The sequence below is a fragment of the Lepidochelys olivacea genome (genome assembly GCF_965140295.1).
Source record: "Lepidochelys olivacea isolate rLepOli2 genome assembly, chromosome: 21".
Classification (NCBI taxonomy): domain Eukaryota; kingdom Metazoa; phylum Chordata; order Testudines; family Cheloniidae; genus Lepidochelys; species Lepidochelys olivacea.
Genome location: NC_140431.1, coordinates 17,538,848 through 17,550,063, shown reverse-complemented (window position 1 = coordinate 17,550,063; position 11,216 = coordinate 17,538,848). Strand labels below are relative to the sequence as shown.

Here is an 11,216-nt window from a genome sequence, read left to right as displayed (position 1 = left end):
CCCAAGAGAAATTGGAGGATTGGGCCAAAAGAAATCTGATGAGGTTCAACAAGGACAAGTGCAGAGTCCTGCACTTAGGACGGAAGAATCCCATGCACCGCTACAGACTAGGGACCGAATGGCTCGGCAGCAGTTCTGCAGAAAAGGACCTAGGGGTTACAGTGGAGGACAAGCTGGATATGAGTCAACAGTGTGCCCATGTTGCCAAGAAGGCCAATGGCATTTTGGGATGTATATGTAGGGGCATTGCCAGCAGATCGAGGGACGTGATCGTTCCCCTCTATTTGACACTGGTGAGGCTTCATCTGGAGTACTGTGTCCAGTTTTGGGCCCCACACTACAAGAAGGATGTGAAAAAATTGGAAGCGTCCAGCGGAGGGCAACAAAAATGATTAGGGGACTGGAACACGTGACTTATGAGGAGAGGCTGAGGGAACTGGAATTGTTTAGTCTACAGAAGAGAGGAGTGAGGGGGGATTTGATAGCTGTTTTCAACTACCTGAAAGGGAGTTCCAAAGAGGATGGCTCTAGACTGTTCTCAGTGGTAGCAGATGATAGAACAAGGAGCAATGGTCTTAAGTTGCAGTGGGGGAGGTCTAGGTTGGATATTAGGAAAAATGTTTTCACTCGTGGTGGAGGGTGGTGACGCACTGGAATGGGTTACCTAGGGAGGTGGTGGAATCTCCTTCCTTAGAAGTTTTTAAGGCCTGGCTTGACAAAGCCCTGGCTGGGGTGATTTAGTTGGGGATTGGTCCTGCTTTGAGCAGGGGGTTGGACTCGATGACCTTCTGAGGTCCCTTCAACCCTGATATTCTATGATTCTATGATTCTTGGGTGAATACCATCTGGGCCTGGTAACTTATTACTGTTTAGTTTATCAATTTGTTCCAGAAGCTCCTCTACTGACACCTCAAACTGGGACAGTTCCTCAAATTTGTCACCTAAAAAGAATGGCTCAGGTATGGGAATCTCCCTCAGATTGTCTGCAGTGAAGATCAACGCAAAGAATTAAATTAGCTTCTCCCCAATGGCCTTGTCTTCCTTGAGTGCTCCCTTAGCACCTTCATGTTCCAGTGGCCGCACTGGTTGTTTGGCAGGCTTCCTGCTTCTGATGTACTTAAAAAAAAATTGCTGTTAGTTTTTGTTTCTTTGCTAATTGCTCTTCAAAATCTCTTTCGGCTTTTGCCTAATTATACTTTTACACTTAGCGTGCTGGACGGTAAGCTCCTTTCAATTTTCCTCAGTAGTATTTGACTTCCAATTTTTAAAGGATGCCTTTTTGGTTCTAACCATCTCTTTTACTCTGTTGTTTTGCCATGGTGGCATATTTTTGGTTCTCTTACTGTTTTTTTTCATTTGGGGTATACATTTAGTTTGTGCTTCTATTATCGTGTTTTTTAAAAGTTTCCATGCAGTTTTCAGGCATTTCACTCTTGTGACTGCTCCTTTTAATTTTCATTTAATTAGCTTTCTCATTTTTGTGTAGTTCCTCTTTTTGAAGTTAAATGCTACTGTGGTGGGCTTCTTTGGTGTCCCCCCCCACAACAAGGATGTTCAATTTAATTACCTTATGGTCGCTATTGCCAAGCAGTTCAGCTATATTGATCTCTTGCACCAGATCCTGTGCTCCACTTAGGACTAAATCAAGAATTGCCTCACTTCTTCTGGGTTCCAGGACTACCTGCTCCAAGAAGCTGTCATTAATGATGTATAGAAATTTTATCTCTGCATCCTGACCTGAGGTGACATGTAACCAGTCAATATGGGGTCAATCACTCTTTATTACTGAGTTTTCTATTTTTTTCTTCTCTCTAATCTCCCTCAGCATTTTACAATCACCATCACCATCCTGGTCACGTGGTCGGTAGTATATTCCTATTGTTATACTCTTATTATTTCAGCATGAAATTTCTATCCATAGAGATTCTATGGCACAATTTGTTTCACTTCAGATTTTCAGTATATGGGACTCTATGCCACTCTCCCACCAGCACAACCTACTCTGTCATTCCTATATATTTTGTATTTGCTACCCGAAATTGGGCCAGCTAGTGAGCTTAGGGAGGACTAATGACCCACCAGAGTTTGGCAGAAAGCAGCACGTTTATTATACTGACAGCTAAGCTCAAAAGAAGGGGGCGGGGGTCACACTCACACTCGCATACTCATGCTCCCAGGACAGGCACGGGACTGGAGATGTCAGGAACCTTCAAGGTAAGTGTCCCACAGCGCAGAGATGGACGGTGCGATGAAGGTAAATCTTCCCAAGGCACGATGGAATGCAACGCGGTGAACCGCTGGCCAGGCGGTCCAGGTGAAGGGCCTTCACGGGAGGTACTATCTTGTGAGTGCACTCCTGAGCACATGGCCCCTTCCCCTTTTAAGGACCTGCTCCTCATGGCCTGCGACTAGAGATGACTTGGCAGCGTCTGCTTGGTCACACTCCACCTCGGGCAGTGTCCCTGCAGTGTCCATGCATTGGGTGTGTGATCGCTGCCTAATTAAAGTCCCAGACACCTTGTCTACCTGGGAGCTCCTCTGATCTTCCAGCTGTTCATGCAGCTCATCCATCCCACAAGCATTCCAGGAGGGAGGGGGAGAGGGAAACCCACTTCACAGGTATTCAAAGAGGGAGAGGAGACAAAAGCGGAGGGCGGGGAAGTGTAACAGACCTTTTGAGAATACAGGTTATACACAGCATACAGATCACTGCTGCTCCTACAACAGTACTGTGTCCCATTGATTATCATCATTCCACCAAGTTTCTGGGATGCCTGTTATATCAACCTCCTCATTTAATACCAGGCACTCAAGTTCACCCATCTTAGTATTCAGACTTCTAGCATTTGTATACAAGCACTTATAAAATTTGTCAGTATTTAGTTGTCTGCCCCCATGTGATGTAATTGAATGTGACTCTTTTCATCTGTTTCTCTTCAGCTTCTACCTGTACTTTATCAACTTCTATCCACTCCTCTTTACTAGAATATAGAGAATCCACATAATAAATCCTCCCCTAAGGGATGTCTCTTCACAGTGTGCTCCTCCACACCTGTCGGCTTTCCCCAGCCCCTAATTTAAAAACTCCTCTATGACCTTTTAATTTGACATGCCAACAATCCAGTTACATTGTGGTTTAGGCAGAGCCCATCCTTCCTGTATAGGCTCCTCCTTTCCCAGTTATAAACCTAACCCCCCCATCCATACACCATCGTCTCATCCCTGCATTGAGACCCTGCAGATCTGCCTGAGCGTGGAACTGGAAGCATTTCAGAGAATGCTCCCAATAGAGGTCCTGAACTCTAACCTCTTCCCTAGCAGCCTAAATTTGGCCTCCAGGACCTCTCTCCTGCCTTTCCCTATGTCACTGGTACCTACATGTACCATAACCACTGGCTCCTCCCCAGAACCGTCTAGATGTCTCGAGAGATCCACAACCTTCACACTCAGCAGGTAATGTACCATGCAGTTCACCAGGCAGTTCTCCTGGTCATCACAAACCCAGCTAGTTATATTTTTAATATTCAAATACCCCATTACTATTACCTGTCTCTTCCTAATAGCTGGAGTTCCCTCCCTCGGAGAGGTATCCTCAGTGCAAGAGGATACTACGACATCATCTGGAAGGAGTCGCTCAACTATGCAATTGGTTCCCTCCACTCCAGCTTGATGGTCTCTTTTCCGTGGACTTTCATCCTCCTCAACAGCACAGAGGCTGTCAGACCGGGGGTGGGACCGTTCTACTGCATCCCTGAAAGTCTCCTCTATGCACCTCTCTGTCTCCCTTAGCTCTGCCAGTTCAGCCCCTCTGGTCTCCAGACCCTGTACTCAGTCTCTGAGGGCCAAGCGCTGCTTGCACTGAATGCACACATACACCACCTGCCCACAATGCAGGGAATCGGACATGCTGCATTCAGTGCAATACATTTGATAGCCCCAGGTATTTTTACTCTGGCAAGGCTTTTTTGGGGGTTGGTACAGAAGTTATTGGCCCAAGTTTGGAGAATGTTTGTTGAGTGTATCTGGCTCTGTAAACTCCCTAGCAAAACTCCCCTGTGCAGTTCCGGGGGGCTTATGAGCTGGCTTTTTAGCAACCCCCCTTCCCATTCTCCCTGAGTAGCCCTGCCCCCTTGTCAAGGGGTCCTAGAGGGATCAGGGATCAAAGGACGGTGGCTTGAGCCTCATTAGGAAGCTGCCAGCCCTACCTCAGCACACGCCCCCCCCCCCCCCCAACATACAGACCAGACTGTGAATTTCAGTCAAGCAGGCCCAGGGTAGGCAGCAAGCACACAATAGACTGACAGACAACCTCACCCCAAGGGTCATGTCCTCACTCCTCCTTCCCTGGGAGAGCTCCCGCTTGCTGTGCCTCTTCCTTAGCTCCTCTGAGGAGGGCTGGGGACTCCCCTGAGAGCCCTGTTAGCACCTGTCACCACGGTGTCTGGGCGCCCACCACCATCTGAGACTAGAGAGTTTGCCAGCATAGCGAAAACCCCACATGCCTGAGCCGACATAGCCGCAATACCTGCAGAGCCCCAGTGTAGACGCAGCTCTGTAGCCAGAAGAGTGCGTCTGTTGGTGTGGCCAGCATTGGTGGAGCGGTGGGGTGGCTATGCCAGCAGAACGCCTCCTGCCAGGGTGTGCACTGTGTTGCCACTAGGGCTGTGCCGGCAAAGCCTCTGGAGTTTAGCTAGGCCTGGAGCCCAGCCACAGCTCCCAGGGCCTGGCCTCTTTCTGCTGAAGGAGCGGGGAGGAATGGCTGGGGCTGGGCAGAGCCAGGACAGGCCCAGAGTGAGGCCAAGGGCAAGGCTGTATGTCCGGGAGAGTCTCCTGGAGGGAGATGCGTGGGGCTCTGGCACACTGTCCCTCAGAAGGGGCTGGGGGTGATCAGACTGGGCAGAGCTCTGTAGTAGGGTTGCCAGGTGTCCGGTTGTCAACCAGAACACCAAGTCGAAAAGGGACCCTGGAGGCTCCGGTCAGCACAGCTGACAGGGCCGTTAAAAGTCCGGTTGGTGGTGCTGCGGGGCTAAGGCAGGCTGGTCCCTGCCTGTCCCGACACTGCGCTGCGCCCCGGGAGCAGCCAGCAAGTCCGGCTCCTAGGCAGGGGGGCCACAGGGCTCTGCACACTGCCCCCTGCCCCTGCCCCAAACACCAGCTCTGCACTCCCACTGGCCAAGAGGAGCAGGGGGCGGTGCGCTGCCTGTGGCCTTGGGGGAAGGGGCTAGGGTGTTGGGTTTTGTGCGATTAGAAAGTTGGCAACCCTACTCTGGAGACAGAGTGTAAGGACTGATCCTTGGCTCTGGACAAGGAGTAGATGGGAGCTGCCCACTGAGCACGCATCTCCTCTGACAGCGCAGGTCACTCTTCAGGGCCCTGCGCCAGCCACTGTCCCCGGCACAGCAGGCAGGGTGACCCCCACAGGGCATTGCACCAGGCACTGTCCCTCGGCCCCACCCTGGCTCCACCCCTGCCCCGCCCCCATTCCAACCCCTTCCCCAAAGTCCCCACCCCAACTCCACCCCCTCCCTGCCCCTATTGAACTCCTCCCCAAATCCCCCTGAGCGCGACGCGTTCCCCCTCCCTCCCCCTTCCTCCCAGCACTTGCCGCCGCGAAATAGCTGTTTCGTGGCGCAAGAGCTGGGAGCCAGGGGGAGAAGCAGGACGTGATGGCACGCTCAGGGGAGGAGGCGGAGGAGAAGTGGAGGTGAGCTGGGGTGGGGAGCTGCCAGTGGGTGCAGAGCACCCACCAATTTTTCCCCGTGGGTGCTCCAGCCCCGGAGCACCCATGGAGTCGGCACCTATGACTGGCAGAGTCTTGAGGTCTGGCAGTTCTGACCTTTGAGGCTGTGGCCTGGAGTTGGTTCCCAAAGAACTTCCCTTTGGACCCCAGTTCATATAGTGACATTTCAGTCCTGTTTAGCTATACCTTAACAAATTATTATACGAAAATTTTACTAACCAATCCTAAGATAGTGTAACAAAATTCTCTAACCAATCCTACCCCACCACCTTAATTAATTTACACCTAGCAAAATTAATTATGTAACAGACAGAAACAATTAAAGAACCAGTCAGAGACCATACAGATAAACAATAGGGAAGTGGGGACCATAATGACAAAACAATAAAGAAATGAGGATTTCACAACCATAACTATTGAGAAGTGATTTCTTGACAGACAGACGCTATCAAACTACGTTTTCTTTAGCCATCTTAAGATCTGTTTCTTTATCTGGTGACAGTGGGGGCCATTAGGACGGGGTCTCCTTCTTGACAGCCTGATTTTACATTCTTTTAATGTAATTTAGTTGGAATGTGAGGCTGTGACTTCCTGCTTGTCAGCTCATGGCTGCTGCTCAGCTGCTCTTTTAATCTGGCTGCGAAGGTCTGAGGCTTTAGGCCTTACAATATGGCTGCAGACAAAGGCCTTATCCTTAAAGGGTCAGGCACTGCCCCCGGCACAGCAGGCAGGGTGACCCCCCAGGCCCTGTGCCAGGCACTACCCCAGCCCTGGCAGACAGGGTGACCCCCAGGACCCTGCACTGGGCACCAACCCAACCCCCGTTCTCCCTTCCCTTTTAGTTCTTCATGCTGGTGTTCCTGATATATGCCACGCAGCTTGTGGCTGCCACGCTTGTCCCGGTGCACAGGAAGCAGGTAACAGCTGGGGGGTTCTGGCCCACTTGGCAGCACCAACCTCATCCTGGCTCTGCCCAGCCCCCTACGGCCTGTGCTGTGACCCAGGATACAGCTAGTGCCTTGGCGGCAGGCAGCAGCCAGGGGAGTAGATTAGAGCCCTCACACATGGGAGTCCGGCTAGGCTGAGAGCAGGGGCCATTGTCCGGGCTCAGTACAGGGCATGGCCTCTTCACCACCACGGCCACCACGCGGGCTGGAGGAGATGGGAATCTGCAGCCATTCCAGGGGTGGCAACGGTGCCCCAGCAGAGTGCTAGCAAGCAGAAGCCCAGCTTGGTTGTTCCTGGCACCTCGGCCCACGGGCTCTGCTCCCGTCCCATTGACCCACCGGGAGCCCCCAGGAGGGTGACTCTGCGTTTGGGGACAGGGAATTAGTGGTGGAGCCATTTGTCTCCAGTGCATCAGCCTAGGCCTGCCCCCAGCCGGCAGTGTCCAGTGGTGGCTCCTCGAGAGGTGAGCAGTCTGAAGTCTCACAGCTCCCCACCAGAGCTGGACAGAGCCACCTCCCTGGGCGTGTCTGCTCTGGGGCAGTGCCTGGCGCTGGGAGGTGCCACCCAGCCCCTTACGTGGGCAAGGACAGGCATGGGAAAAGTGGGGCGGCTGAAAGCAGTCCTTGTGCAGACAGGGAATGGCTATGCTGCAGCCGGGCGCGAGCCTCCAGCCCAGGCCCACGGCTCCTGCCAGGCAGGCTCGCACTGACGCTTGGCTGCTGCTCCGCCTTGTGTCACTTTAATGCTGGCGCTCTGCCAGCATTCAGGCTCTCCAGCCCACCCCCACCCACGCTCCAGCCTGCGGCGCAGCGTCTACAAGCTATTTCGACTGCGCCAGCACAAGTCTGCTCGGTCCCAGGTGCCATGCACACATGCCCACAGCAGGGCCAGAAGGCTGAAGCCCCACAAGCCCTAGAGGGCCCCTCCAGAACCGCTTTGGCAGTGCCCTGTGGCTGCCTGGGCTGAGCCAGGAGGAGGGCCTGGGAGCGGAGGCCGTCACTCTCCAGGGCTGTCACTCTGGCCCCTTCCATTGGGGCCCAGTTTACGAGCAGAAGGGCTGAGCTGGCTTCGTCTTTCCTGCAGATCAAGTCTGAATTCTTCCCGTCGGAGCTGCAGAGGAATTACCAAGGGGATACCTCTTCCGAAGTGTTCTCGGCGTCTTGGAACACCCTCGTGATTGTGGTAAGGCTCCGGATGGAGCTGCCGATCCTAGGACCCAGGCATTAGGGCAGAGCAGTGCTGCTGACGAGCATCCATTGCCCTCGGGACCACAGCGCTGCTAAGGAGGGCAAGTGCTGCAGCCATGCACCCTGCCCAAAAGAGGGGCTGGGGTCATGCACCTGCCACCCCATCTCCAGGGTGACTGTGGCTCGGGCTGAGTGAGCTCCGGGGGCTGGGGAAGGGCACATGGGATGGGTTCTCCTTCGCCCATCACCATTTGCTTGCATCAGGCAGGAACATTTGCCACCCTGGGCTGGCGCGGGGAGGCTGCCGTGACGTCACCGCGCTGCAGAGAGAGCTGTCATGCTGACGCCGTAGGGCTTCTCTTTCAGCTCGCACGCTGCAGTGTTTTAGGGCCCGAGGATTTTGGGAACAGCTCCCGATTTCATGAGCTTCATCCAGCAAGCCACGGGCCTGCTGCACCCAGGACAGGCCTCTCCTGGTGAGTCACCTGCTGGATTGGGAGCACTGTAAACAGAGGGGCCCTGATTACATCAATACCCAGGTAGGCTCACTCCCGGTCGTGCCTGGTCACCTCCTGGGTCCCGGCACCTTTCTTCAGTCACACAATAACAGACGGTTAAGGGGCTCTCTTAGGGTTGCCACCTGTCTAACCACGCGAACCCAAACATCCTTGCCCCGCCCCCTGCCCTGCTCCTTCTCAAAGGCCCTGCCCCGCTCACTCCATTCCCCCCCCCGTTGCTCGCTCTCCCCAACCCTCACTCTCTTTGACCAGGCTGGGGCAGGGGGTTGGGGTGCGGGAGGGGCTGTGGGCTCTGGGAGGGAGTTTGGGTGCAGGAGGGGACTCAGGAAGGCAGGGGGTTGAGGTGCGGGAGGGAATGCGGGGTGCAGGCTCTGGCCGGGCAGCGCTTACCTTGGGCAGCTCCCAGTTGGGGGCGCAGCGGGGATAAGGCAGGCTCCCTGCCTGCCCTGGCTCCGCACCACTCCTGAAAGCAGCTGTCACGTCCCTGCGGCCCCTGGTGGGGGGGGGACCAGGGTCTCCACATGCTGCCCATGCCAGCAGCACCGCCTCCACAGCTCCCATTTGCTGCAGTTCCTGGCCAGTGGAAGCTGCGGAGTTGGTGCTGGGGGTGGGAGCAGCGTGTGGAGCTGCCTGCCCCACCCCCAGCGGCCGCAGGGACATGACAGCTACTTTCAGTGCTGGACTTTCAGTGCCTAAAATCTCCTGGTTTGGGCTTCAGCAGCTTTGGGAGATAGGGCGTGATTCTGGAAGACTCCTGGTGAATCCGGGAGGGCTGGCAACCCTAGGCTCTCTCACCCCGGGGACACAGGGCCCTGCTGGGCACCGGGCTGTCGCCCTCTCAGCCCAGGGACACACCTCTGTCGGGCACCGGGCTCAGGTTGCCAGGCGTCCGGTTTTCGTTAAAAGTCCAGTCAGCGGCACAGCGGGGCTAAGGCAGGCTAGTCTCTACCTGTCCTGGCTCCATGCTGCGCCCCGGAAGCAGCCAGCAGCAGGTCCGTCTCCTAGGCAGGGGAGGGGTGGGGGGCGCACGGGGCTCGACACGCTGCCCCCGCCCTGAGCAATGGCTCCGTGCTCCCATTGTCCCACACACTGGGGCCTGGGTCTCCTGGCCTGCAGCATGATGCACGTGGGGGTGGGGAGGGGCTGGGGGCAGGGCACGGCCGGGGTGGGGCTCGCGCATGGGCAGCCCCTGGCCTCACTTCCTCTCTCCCTTCGTTCCCCAGCGACCTGACAGTGAAGGTCTGGAACAGGAGAAGGTTCTGGAACGGCCCGAGCTAGACGCTGCAAAGGCAGGAGCCCTGGTGACTGTCAGGCTCCCTGGTGGGCGAACGCCCCAGCCCCTCTGGCCGTGAAGCCGCTTCATGTGCAAGAGCTGGGAGCCGCCTGGCCTGGGTGTGTTCTAGTTCCCAGGACTCTGGGGTGACGGCGCCTCGGCAGGGCTTTGTGCACTGCCAGCTCCCACGGCTAGGGGGCGTCGTTCCCGTCCAGCCCCACGCTGGCTTTCCATGATGCATAGGGCGTTCTGATGACCGGGTCATGGCCAGGCCGTGCTTCGAGACACGGCTTTGCCAGTCCTGGGGAGGACCCTGAGCTGAGAGACTCAATGGGATCCTTCCAGTCTGCCCCACAGTCCGTTCAGCACCCCCGATGCTCTGGAGCCTGGATATGTGTGAGGGATCCTGCATCCTGCTGCTGGCCTCCACTCCGCCCTGGTGCCTTGGATCTCATTCCCCCTGGAAGCGGCTGCAGGCGCCCCTCTTTACACCTCGTCGTTCAGCAGAGCTGGGTTCTGCCGGCCGGTACCAAAATGCGGAGAGGGCTTGTGTGCTGCCCGAAGATCGCCCCAGTACCACGCTCAGGGCCGACCCCAGCCTGGCACCAGCAGGGTGCATAGAGCACCGCTGGGGAACGACCTGCTCCCAGAGACGCCCTCCCAGCCCCAGCACTGCACTGAGGCTTCTGCACAAGGGGCTCCGGCAGCAGCTCCATTGCTGTGTCTCCGGACCAAATCCACATGCTGCCTGGCAATTGTCGACCTCTGCATCTGACCCACCTTGTTCTGAGTCAGGGTGTCCCCCCTTTTGCCTTGGGGGTGGAGAGAAGCTCGCTCATCGGGGAAAAATCCCTGTGGGTATCTCCAAGGAAAAGTGGAATTTCTGGATCTGTTCACTTTGGACACCCCCCAACCTGACTGAGCCTTAATCACGCACTGGTCTGTTCGCTGTTCCCTGTGATCCTCTCACTGCCCATTTGGAAAACTGGCTTGGTGCCATCTCTGCTGAGCATGGGACTAGCTTGTTCCCAGCTGCTGCGGGAAGGGATCAAAGCTTTTATAGTGGGGTTTAAAAGAATGTTTTAAGCACCCTCGAGAACGGATTGGGACCTGGGGATTTTTAATAGCCTGGAAAGGCTTTAATGCTTGGAAAAGGGCTAAGCTATCCACACCATCTCACAGGGGGGGTTTAGGTTTGCTTGGGGCAGTTCCATGCCTGCCAGCCTGTGGAGCCTGGCTCAGGAGAGGTCCAGGACTAGAGTAGTGGGATGAAGGGTGGGCAGGGGGTGGTTATATGGTCAGGAGAGGGGTGCAGTGTCAAAGGCGGAGGGTGTGGGGCGCTCTGGATGGGATCTGCAGCAGGGAGCAGGGCAGGGCTAGAATGGAGCTGGACAAGGGGGGGGGACTGGGGTAGTGGGAGGGGCCCACGTGAGATTTGAGGTGCATTAGCTGAGCTGGAGGGGCAATGAGGGTTTGCGCAGCCCCTGCCCATGCTCTGCTTGCCACCCACCTGCACTCCTGCTCTGGCACAAGTCACTAAATCACCAAGG

General features: G+C 55.6%; 1 protein-coding gene across 2 annotated transcripts; it reads left to right on the top strand.

The window, feature by feature from the left end:
• The first annotated feature begins 5,698 nt into the window (after nt 1-5,698).
• On the top strand, nt 5,699-10,926 carry LOC311511107 (tetraspanin-18-like). 2 transcript variants are annotated; one of them, XR_014709203.1, is made up of 4 exons: nt 5,699-6,657; nt 7,772-7,870; nt 8,242-8,414; nt 9,617-10,926. XR_014709203.1 is itself a non-coding variant. In XM_084611448.1 (4 exons), exons 1-4 carry the CDS (start codon nt 6,589-6,591, stop codon nt 9,669-9,671), a joined length of 333 nt encoding a protein of 110 aa, XP_084467574.1. In that variant the 5' UTR covers nt 5,699-6,588; the 3' UTR covers nt 9,672-10,926. The 2 variants fall into 2 exon arrangements, 1 of the variants encoding a protein (XP_084467574.1); XM_084611448.1 differs by having other exon boundaries at nt 8,242-8,351.
• Nucleotides 10,927-11,216: the final 290 nt, after the last annotated feature.

What these genes read in the sequence shown, in the direction of transcription:
- LOC311511107 (XM_084611448.1), top strand. Translation starts at nt 6,589, where the DNA reads ATGCTGGTGTTCCTGATATATGCCACGCAGCTTGTGGCTGCCACGCTT. An exon ending in TCCCGGTGCACAGGAAGCAG is followed by an intron (nt 6,658 to 7,771) that starts GTAACAGCTGGG and finishes TCTTTCCTGCAG; the next exon opens with ATCAAGTCTGAATTCTTCCC. An exon ending in CCCAGGACAGGCCTCTCCTG is followed by an intron (nt 8,352 to 9,616) that starts GTGAGTCACCTG and finishes TTCGTTCCCCAG; the next exon opens with CGACCTGACAGTGAAGGTCT.